Below are 11,132 nucleotides of genomic sequence, written 5' to 3' on the forward strand. Positions count from 1 at the left end.
ATTGCCAAATTGCCTTTTCTGTGGCCTACAGGCTTGAGATAAAATGTATGACAATGTAATGAGACAGGCTATATGATCTGATAAATCTGCATGATGTGTCTAACACAAATGGTGCCCAATAATAAACAGGACAGGTCAAAGTAAAATGGACAACATGGAACGGATAATCAGGATACTCACAACTGCTGTCCAGGAGCTTTACACCGTGGGCTAAATTGTCATGATAAGTGGTTTCAAGTTTTCATCCTTCAATTTTTGACGAGCTGATCATTACATTTTAGTCATTTAGCAGACTCTCATCCAGAGCAACTTACAGGAGCAATTGGGGTTACATGCTTCGCTCAAGGGCAAATCAACAGATTTTTCATCTAGTCGGCTTTGGGATTCCAACCAGCGACCTTTCGGTTACTAGCCAAAACACTTAACCACTAGGCTACCTGCCGCGAAAAAGAAAATACTTACAGTGCACTCGGAAAGTATTCAGACCCTTTGACTTCTTTTTATACATTTTGTTATGTTACAGCCTTATTCTAAATTGATTCAATTGTTGTTTTTGTTCCACAATCTACACACAATACCCTATAATAACAAGTCAAAAACAGATTTGAGTTTTTTGCAAGAATGTGATGGAGTGCTGAATCAGATGACCTGGCCTCCCCAATCACCCAATCTCAACCATATTGAGATGGTTTGGGATGAGTTGGACCGCAGAGTGAAGGAAAAGCAGCCAACAAGTGCTCAGCATATGTGGGAACTCCTTCAAGATTGCTGGAAAAGCATTCCAGGTGAAGCTGGTTAAGAGAATGCCAAGAGTGTGCAAAGCTGTCCTCAATGCAAAGGGTGGCTACTTTGAAGAATCTAAATTCTAAAATATATTTTGATTTGTTTAACACTGAGTTACTACATGATTCCATATGTGTTAGTTCATAGTTTTGATGTCTTCACTATTATTCTACAATGTAGAAAATAGTAAAAATAAAGAAAAACACTTGAATGAGTAGGTGTGTCCAAACTTTTCATTGGTACTGTATATTTTTATTCATCAAAAAAAAAAAAATGCGTTTTCAGGGGTGCTGCAGCACCCTCGACACCCCTACTTCCCACGGCTATGCATTGAAGGAGAGTTAATGTTGCATGGAATGAGTCAAAAGATCGATGGACATGCAGTAGATGTTGAGAAAACAATAAGTTAAACAGTAACATCAAGCTCTTACAGTATATACACATTTGTATGCATGACTGGTTTTATCTGCATCTATAGCTGGGTTTCCATCCAATTGGGGACAGATTTTAAATGCGAATATTCAAAAATTCTTAAAAAACAATATGTACATTTTCCCACCACAGACGTTTCCATCAAATTGGCTAGTGGCCAATAAAAGGCTGTGCCAGATGACGTAGTGCCGAATAAAACATTTCCATCGCATTTTCAACTCTACTGATGGTTTTGTCACAAAACATTTTGTGTAATATTGCGAACGTCCCATTCTGGTGAGTGCATGGGCGCTCTAGCCAACTGCAGATACAGTCTGGGTATAGTGTGGGTATAGCCTACTACATGATAAGATTATTATGGACAAAAGAGCGAGATTATTATTATTTGTCAAACGGCAGACAAMCATCAATTATCATGTCAACAGAATAAGACCCTCGATAGGTATTGGAAATGAGCATCAAGCTCATCGCCGTGCACTTTCACCACCCAGTGAAGTTCATAACTTTTCATCTGTCTCCAATCCAAAACTAAATCTAGAATCGGCTTCCTATTTCGCAACAAAGCATCCTTCACTCACGCTGCCAAACATACCCTCGTAAAACTGACTATCCTAKCGATCCTTGACTTCGGCGATGTCATTTACAAAATAGCCTCCAACACTCTATTCAGCAAATTGGATGCAGTCTATCACAGTGCCATCCGTTTTGTCCACCAAAGCCCCATATACTACCCACCACTGCGACCTGTATGCTCTCGTTGGCTGACCCTCGCTTCATATTCGTCGCCAAAACCACTGGCTCCAGGTGATCTATAAGTCTTTGCTAGGTAAAGCCCCGCCTTATCTCAGCTCACTGGTCACCATAGCAGCACTCACCCGTAGCACACGATCCAGCAGGTATATTTCACTGGTCACCCCCAAAGCCTATTCCTCCTTTGGCCGCCATTCCTTCCAGTTCTCTGCTGCCAATGACTGAAACGAATTGCAAAAATCACTGAAGCTGGAGACTCATATCTCCCTCACTAACTTTAAGCATCAGCTGTCAGAGCAGCACACAGATCATTGCACCTGTACATAGCCCATCTGTAAATAGCCCATCCAACTACCTCATCCCCAGATTGRTTTTTTGCTCCTTTGCACCCCAGTATCTCTACTTGCACATTCATCTTCTGCACATCTATCAGTCCAGTGTTTAATTGCTAAATTGTAATTACTTCGCCACTATGGCCTATTTATTGCCTTACTTCCCTAATATTACCTCATTTGCACACACTGTATATAGATCGTTTCTATTGTGTTATTGACTGTACGTTTGTTTATTCCATGTGTAACTCTGTGTTGTTGTTTGTGTCGCACTGCTTTGCTATATCTTGGCCAGGTCGCAGTGTAAATGAGAACTTGTTCTCAACTGGCCTACCTGGTTAAATAAAGGTGAAAAAAAAAGAATAAAAAAGAAAATGTAGCCTTACCTAATAAATTGCATGCTTTCCCGACTCGTAGTGGGAGGATCACAAAAGATCATTACGTGACTCCAATATGATCAATATTTGCACATAGAAACATTTCCACTGCCATGTCTCGCATAATACATTTTAGACAGAAAAAGATCCACCCTTGTCTAGTGTATTTTGTTTTGTCGAGATTTGAAAAGTTTACAGACAAATTTGCTGTTTCCATCAGGCCTGTAAATACATTTTTTATCCAACATGTACTTTACTCACATAAAAAGGTTGGATGGAAACCTGGTTTGCCAAAAAGCAAACAGAGCTTGTAAAAACATGGTGTTTTAGACTCTCTCTACCATACCTGCTGTCTCGACCTCTGAATGCCAGTGGTGGAAAAAGTATTCAAACGTCATACTTGAGTAAAAGTAAAGATACCTTAATAGAAAATGACTCAAGTAAAAGTGAAAGTCACCCATTAAAATAATACTTGAGTAAAAGTCTAAAAGTATTTGGTTTTAAATACACTTAAGTATCAAAAGTAAAATTATTAATAATTTCAAATTCCTTATAGTAAGCAAAGCAGAGAGATAGCCTTGGGCACACTCCAACACTGACATAATTTACAAATGAAGCATGTATTTAGTGAGTCTGCCAGATCAGACTCAGTAGGGGTGAGCAGGGATCTTCTCTTGATAAGTGCGTAAATTAGATCATTTTCCTGTCAAAATGTAGTACTTTTGGGTGTCAGGGAAAATATATGGAACAAAAAGTACATTCTTTTCTTTAGGAATGTAGTGAAGTAAAAGTTGTCAAAAATATAAATAGTATAGTAGAGATACCCCCCAAAAAACACAAGTACTTAACACCACTGCTGAATGCTTGGCTATGAAAAGCCAACTGACATTTACTCCTGAGGTACTGAACTGTTGCAACCTCTCTACAACCACTGTGATTATTATTTGACCCAGCTGATCATCTATGAACATACTGAAGACGGTTCAGTATTACCTTTTGTCCTTTCATTAAAATTGTTAACATGTTTAAACAATTACCAAATCATGAATCTACAGCTGGTCACATGAAGGTGCAAGGCACCAATCATGATCACTGTCAATAACCAGGTTCCCATCCAACCTTTTTATGCAAGTAAAGTACATGTCAAATGTAAAAAAATTATGAGAGGCCTAAAGACGCTAGACAAGGTGGAATTTGTGTTGGTATAATGAATTATGCGAGAAATATCAATGGAAACACTTTTATGCGCAAATATTGATATAATAACCAACACATCAAAGTAAACTTGGGAGTCAAACGATGACATGTTGTGGTCCTCCCACTACGACTCGTAGGGAAAGCATGCAGTTTATTAGGCTAAAGATAAAATAAATTAGTGATGAAGTTCACAGGGTGGTGAAAGTGCAAGGTGGTGAGCTTGATGCTCCTTTCCAATAAACATCGAGGGTCTTATTCTGGTGACATGGTGATCGATGCTTGTCTGCCGTTCGAGATATATCAAATAATCTCGCTCTTTTGTCCTAATAATCTCATCATGTAAACTATACGTGCGCACTAGCCAACAGCGATGCCGATACCAGAGTGGGCACACTCACTATATAATCCAACATTTTGTGTGTGAAAACCATCAGTAGAGTTGAAAATGCGTTGGAAACCCATTTAACTTGTTTATTTATTTTTATTCGGTACATGGGAATTTAACCGCAAAAGCTATTTTTAGTTGCACTACATCATCACGCACAGCCTTTTGTCTGTCAATTTGATGGGAACACATCACTGTTGGGAAAARGTGCATATTGTTTTATGCAGATTTTAGACTATTCGCATGAAACTGTCGCCAATTGGATGGAAACCTAGGTAGCGATGTGTGCTTTACAGTATACATAGCAGTTTACAGTGGAAATAAATATCCAACAAGGAGGGTCTCTACACAAAAAGTCCTCTTATGTTCTCCCCTTTACCATCGAGGACCACTTTGGAAACGTGTATTAAGGAATACTTTTTAGTGTTATCTTCTGGGAATAAATTCTACATCTTGCTGTATATGTTTTTAAGCAATTCAATTCATGAGTAGCCAGTACCAAATAGTTTCCAGATGCTATCACAGAACTCCTTATTTAATACAAGTAAAAGAAAACATGCAGTTTTGTATTATGCTTTTTTTTACCCGTGTTTGTCGTACCAATCCAGAAACAGAGGAACCATCATCAAATAAGTAACATGTGAATGCAACAGCGCTTGTGTATAAGTATTTTCATATCAATTAATACTGGCATTGTACAATACTGTCATTATTACATTATCTTTAGCCATACAATGGAAAGCATGGATAACCTACAGTAATCCCATTTTAATTAACAGTTCAGTGTTAAAGCCTAGGTGTCATGACTTTCTCCTTCTTGCACAATCTCCTGAAGGATCTTTTGGTAGAAAGGGGAATAGACCAACTTGTTGAAGTGGACCAGACGGCCAAACTTCATGGCAATCTCTTCCAGCTCTTTGCTGACTGGAGCTAGGCCCCCTGGCAGGGTTGGAGCACTCCTGTGACTGGACTCCAGGAAGGCAAGCAGGTAAGTCTGGATGCGGGAGCCTGAGTAAGGAAAGAATGTTCATGCTCAGAGGGTTAAAGTGACACAGCGTAACAAACTAGGTATGCTATCATCACAAGCACATCGTGTCATTGGCATGACCACACATGTAAACGATGATCAAATAGACAGAAGATACAGACCCAAATTATATTCTGCACAGAACTTCATTGAGGGGAATTGGGGATGGCATTGGCAAAATACATTCAACTATGGTTAGATTACCTATAAGCCTGCGGATGGCGTTGTCTGGGAGAGTAACAGCCGAGATCTGGCCTTTTAGAATGCTCTGCCGGTTGGTGGAGAACGGGGAGAAGCCATGTTCAGACAGACATCCACTTAGCTCCACACACATCCTCTCTCCAATGGTAGCCAAGGCTTCATCTGCACTGAAAGACCTTCAGACCAAAGTTAAGAGTTGGGCGAGTTCATAAATTCCTAAAATGAATGAGGGCTCTGGGTATTATGTATGACGAACAAGAGTAGTCACTATGCCTAATGTCATAGACCATGGTTATGAGTATATTCAAGTGTGTGTATGATCATTCAAACTGTGTGTATTTAAATGTGTACTTACGGCATGTGCATCTCTGTGAGCAGAACCCCGATGGTCCTCTTCAGTCTGTCCATAAGGCCTGGCAGGCCTGAGATGGCCTCTCCCGTGGTGTTGTACACTATGAGTAGCACAGACGCCACCAGAACCAGCTGCTCCAAGTCCTGCTGCATTTCCTGGAAACGCACCTGGTCCATGAGAAGAGTCTGGGACAAAGGAAAAAGAGATAGAACATAAAAAAGCGATGATTTGATTTGGAATTTTAGGTATTAAAAAAAAGATATAGATTTGATCAAATATTGAATTTGGCCTTTACTACTATAGCCCATAGAAACGCATTGAATAAAACATTTATAAATGGCAAAAAAAGACAGTCAAAAAATAAATAATAAGGAATAAGGTTTTGAAGTGTCTGTCCTTTATCTAGGAGATATAAGAAAGCTCAGGAAGTATTGTTGGGTTTTTTGACATACAGTACTTAACCCCTTATTATTGTTGGCACAAAACGACCTCCATACTTCCATACATTTGTATGGGTTACCTTCAGACGAGTCCCATGGGGTCATATTAGTTTGTAGCCCAAARGGTTCGGGCGTTACAGACAGAAGTTGGCACATCAGCGTTACAATTCAGATGCTACAGATGTTTTTGTGAGATGATCTGGATTGTTTCATGGTCTGAATACCGCTGTAGCTCAGCCACCTTCCCCCGCAGATGCGGAAGGCCAACATAGGCGAATGCGGTGGACTGAAACGCATATCTCTATCTTAAACTGATGGATTTTAAAAATGGGGGATTTTTTAAATTATGTTACTTACGACACCGCATCGCGGTCATTTTAATCCATAGAGACGTGAAGACTTAAGACATCAATAGACTTAAGGATTATTAACCACTGTTAGGCCATTGTTTGGCTTGTGTAAGGTGTATGACAGACAAGCCTACCTCAGGGAAAGGATCAGAGGCGTGGTTCCATTTAAGCAGACGCAGGTAAGCATGGTTGTGCACAGCGAGAGGAGTGGGTAAACTACCCGCCCCACCCGCTTGATCTTCATGAAGTACACATTTAGCAGAGTCTTGAAGCCACTTCTCAGTAAAGTCTAAGGCGTCTGAAAAAGTCTGCATGTTACTCCACAAACATTTACATCATCTACAGTAAGAGCCAGCACAACATAGCTTAAGTAGGATTTTGCTCAACCAGGAATGATTGAAGCATTAGTGATTAGCAATGATCAGTTGTGAGACGCTCATGATGTACTCCTTACTGGGTTGTTTTTCAACAAACTCCTGGAATTTCTTCCGTTCGTACTCAACGGATTGCTGCAGGAGGTGGGGTCGGATACTGCTGACGGCAAAATTGGCCATATCAAGTTTCATTTTATCCATCACTGGAAATATCGCCCTATGAGAGAGAGTATGAACATGTTTAAGTACTGACAGGGATGAAGACATTCCAAGCACAAAACTTAGCAAAATAAGGCCTTATGTTAGAATGACAAAAAGAGGGAGACATCAATTGTGACACATTAACATATCATTGAAAAGATAACCCCATTCCAGCACTAAAAAGAATTGACTGCCGATTTACTTTAACAGAGGCACAAGATCTGTGATTTCCCGAAGCTTCCGGATTTCCTCATCCCGGCTCGGAGCGCAGAGTGAACCCATCATACCAATGACAAACTCAACCACCTTACTGATGTCCAGAGCTCCGTTCTCTGCCTGCTGCTGGATCAGAGAGAGGTCTAGCYCCTCCTCAATTCGCCCCCTCAACCGACCATGACCCGGAAGCAGAAAGGACAGCAGAGTCTACAGTGGTAGAGAGAGTGACCGTTTAATGAAATTTGCTCTTCTGAATGATAAAACATAGATGCGGTAAAGAGGTCAATGGAACTCGACCAAAACAAGTTAAGTTGTAATGTCACATGCACAAGTACAGTGAAATGCCTTTCTTGCAAACTCAAACCCCAACTATCAATAACAATGTATCACTAGAAGAAGAAAAAACACGAGAAATAAGAATAGGAAATATGGAAACATGTGGGGGAAAGATCCCGAATCTCCTCATTGCCCTCCAGCAAAATTAGCCTACATTTAGGCTATTGTTAATACTGTATGTGTATTTCACACGAGGTAAAAATCGGAGTATAATGCTTGTATGGACTTCAACACCAATACATGTTCATGTCATCGTCACCAATCAACCGCATTACAGTTAAAAAACGACTTTGAATACCACCTTATGATTTCTCCATGCTAGCTATGCTACCAGCTCATACGAACTGGAGTTACCATTTAGCAGTCACTTTTTCTAAACCTGAAAAGGGACTACTAAATGTTATGCAGCGAAAACATATCCAAATCGGACTTTAGCAACCACCCTTTGGGCCTGATACAATACATCAATCGTGACGGATTTGACGAATATCTACTTTGTTAGATCAGAATTGTTGAATGTATGCCAATCAGGCGTCATTCTTCTATCCCACACGGTCTGCGGTCCATAYACCTCTTTACTGCATCTATGGCCTAGCAACAGCTGTCTTACCTCTTTGATCTCAGCAAGAAGTTTGATGGCGTGATTATATGATGGCGGGTTCTCACTCAGTTGTGCCTCTAGAACGTCCCAGAATGCTTTATGCATAATTTCCTTCACTCTTTTTTCCAAACTGGGAGCATAGCAAGATAAATAATTAAAAATGGCAATACAAAATGCAAAAATAGCATATTTACAAAATTGTGGATTCTAGTATCAGTACATCAGGTCTTATAATTGTGCATGGCACAGCAATCAGAATACATAGTGACAGCCACTTCTATAAGACTATCCATTGAGCTCACCTTCCTTCTGCTGGCTCTGAGGGCTTCACCTGGAAGTCATTATTCACTACGATCTCATGGGCCAGGGCCATGTTGGTCACACCTTTCGCCGTCTCCATGAGCTCCTCCACTGACACAAATCTTGGTGGGCTGGCTGTGAAACAGGGGTGCAATGGCAACAGGTTATGCAGCTCTCAAAAGGGATGTGGACCAACTTCACCTTAAATGACATCTGTTCGTTTTGGACTTCAAATAGTACACCTGATTTTGAACCATTAAGGCAGCTGGGTTGCGGCTAGACACATAAATTGTCAAAATCATATTTTATGGTCGTTTCAGGGAGATTTTTTTTATTTTAACTAACCCTAAACATACCTTAACCCACATTTTCTAACCTGCTACAAAAAGTAAATTATGTTTGTAGCTGTATACCATCTAGTTCTCACCCTATAGGTGCTACTCACATTGTGGGGTGTTCCCTCTGTGAGGACTAGGTGTGCCTCTCCGGACGCTCTTACTATGGGACTGTTCAGAGGAGTCAGTTCTGTCCTCTCCACCCCCAGGTTTGTCAGAGTCCTTGGGCATGTTGCTCCTCTCACTTGAGTCCCGGGACTGAAAAATTTAAGTTGGGATAAATTAGGATAAGAAACATATTCAAATACTTTCAGTTGTGTGATGGCTGACCACTAGCCTCTACAAATCAGAGAGTGGAAGACTCTCTCGTCTCTAACATGTAGGCTCACTTTTTGTGTTCAGTCCCATCACAAGTCAGACTGTGGAATAAACTTCACTTGAACATACGTCACCTGTTGTCCTCTGATTTTGGCCTTATGTAGGAGGTAATCTGAGCCAAAATAGCCACAGAGTAGTGTTATTAACACTACTTTCAGTATGATGGTCTGTAAGTTGGTTTGTATTTTCAATGCTGCCGCAAATCACACGCGATTTGCACAATATGTCAACAATAGCCGAGTTTAACCAAAGCACAGACCAAAAGTTGTCCCACACAATCATCTGGCAAATTCCCACACAATCAGCTGATTGCAAGGGAAGAGCTTTGGTCGAGAACATTTGGTTACATTCGGCTATTGTTTACATACTGTGCACCACGTGAAATGCATCAGGAGATGGAAAATACAAGCAAGCAACAGAACCTAACGGTGCCGCAAAAACTCGGGTAAACAACACTTTCCTGTGGTTACCCTATCTCCAGTTCCTACCTCCAAAAGGACCAACAGCACGGACAACCGATAACGTACGTTTAAATATCACTGTATTCAACATTCTGGCTTGTAGAGACAGACTACAGCGTTTTTTACAGCGACGTCTTTCAGACTGATAGCATGGAGTAACCATGGTAACAGGCTGATGTTTAGACAACCTGACCCCAACACAAGGCAAGCATTAAGACAACTTAAGGCAGACAGGACATCGCACCATCCTAATGGTGTGATTGCAAAACAAAAACAATCAGAGCTCTGTGGCGTCTGGTCATAAGATCACTGGCGCATAACAAACAATGCACAGTTCTGTCAAGGCTAAACCAATAGTGTGATTTCAATGACGTCACCGAGTCCTTACACCTCGACAGCAGAGACAGCCTAACTTACGTCATGAGCTAGCAAGCAAAAACACTATTATTGTGAGCAACATACCGTATACTGTGGTTAGCTAGCTAGCAGCGTAGATTTCTTTGGTCCTACTTTTGCCAGACCTGAAGTGAATGGACAGTGGAGTGATGGAGTAGTAGTCTCTCTGCTGGCTGAAAACAAAACAATAACGTTACCTACTGCCTGATGTTCATCATCTGGCTGCTAGGCTAACTATAGCTTCGATACAACCAATATAGTTTTTTACAGCACAATGTAAAAACTATCTAGGTTGCATCGAAGCCAGGCTCGCTAATGTTACATGTAAAATAATTAGAATCAATTTGGTTACCTAATCAAAGTGTACTTCTGGCATGGTGAATGAAGTTACATAGCTAGCTAAATGCGTTGTTGATCTCTGGTGAAAATTAAGGAAGTCTTCCGGTAGTGGGTTGGGCCAAAGTGACGTCAAACTTCGACCACTCTCGTCGTGAGGTCCTGCTAAATAAATTCTCAGACGGAAGATGGCTACAATATTTATGACTGCAATGTGTCCCTCAACACAAAAACACGGAAACTTAAAGAAAAATAAGACTGATGCAATCAGAGTTCTCCCACTCGAGTTAAATTCAAATACCATCCATCTCCATGTATTAAAATACTTGGATTATTTAAATGCAATTCATAATGCATGTTTACAAAGTTTGTCCTAGGCCTATACAAACATGTACAAAGTGTGATCTTTTGACAAAATTGACACTGGCTACACACTGACAGCAGACATAGAAAGGATCCATTCTTCTCTTTGGCAGAGTACTTTGGATCACTGGAGGATGGTGGGTGCAGGGCCGATTCCAGGCATAATCGGTCGCTTAGGAACCCCAGCCGCTAGGTGGCCCCGACCAAAA

At 40.8% G+C, this 11,132-nt stretch overlaps 1 protein-coding gene across 1 annotated transcript; it reads right to left on the reverse strand.

Annotated features, from left to right (window-relative positions):
• Window positions 1-998: 998 nt before the first annotated feature.
• Window positions 999-10,686, reverse strand: tcp11l1 (t-complex 11, testis-specific-like 1). Its single transcript, XM_023971991.2, has 11 exons — window positions 10,577-10,686; window positions 10,291-10,397; window positions 9,100-9,247; window positions 8,657-8,789; window positions 8,364-8,484; window positions 7,404-7,624; window positions 7,081-7,217; window positions 6,761-6,924; window positions 5,840-6,021; window positions 5,488-5,660; window positions 999-5,264 (listed from the first exon to the last, which is right to left on the reverse strand). Exons 3-11 carry the CDS (start codon window positions 9,218-9,220, stop codon window positions 5,050-5,052), a joined length of 1,467 nt encoding a protein of 488 aa, XP_023827759.1. The 5' UTR covers window positions 9,221-9,247; window positions 10,291-10,397; window positions 10,577-10,686; the 3' UTR covers window positions 999-5,049.
• Between the last annotated feature and the right edge of the window lie 446 nt (window positions 10,687-11,132).

This window comes from Salvelinus sp. IW2-2015, linkage group LG26 (genome assembly GCF_002910315.2).
Source record: "Salvelinus sp. IW2-2015 linkage group LG26, ASM291031v2, whole genome shotgun sequence".
Taxonomy (NCBI): domain Eukaryota; kingdom Metazoa; phylum Chordata; class Actinopteri; order Salmoniformes; family Salmonidae; genus Salvelinus; species Salvelinus sp. IW2-2015.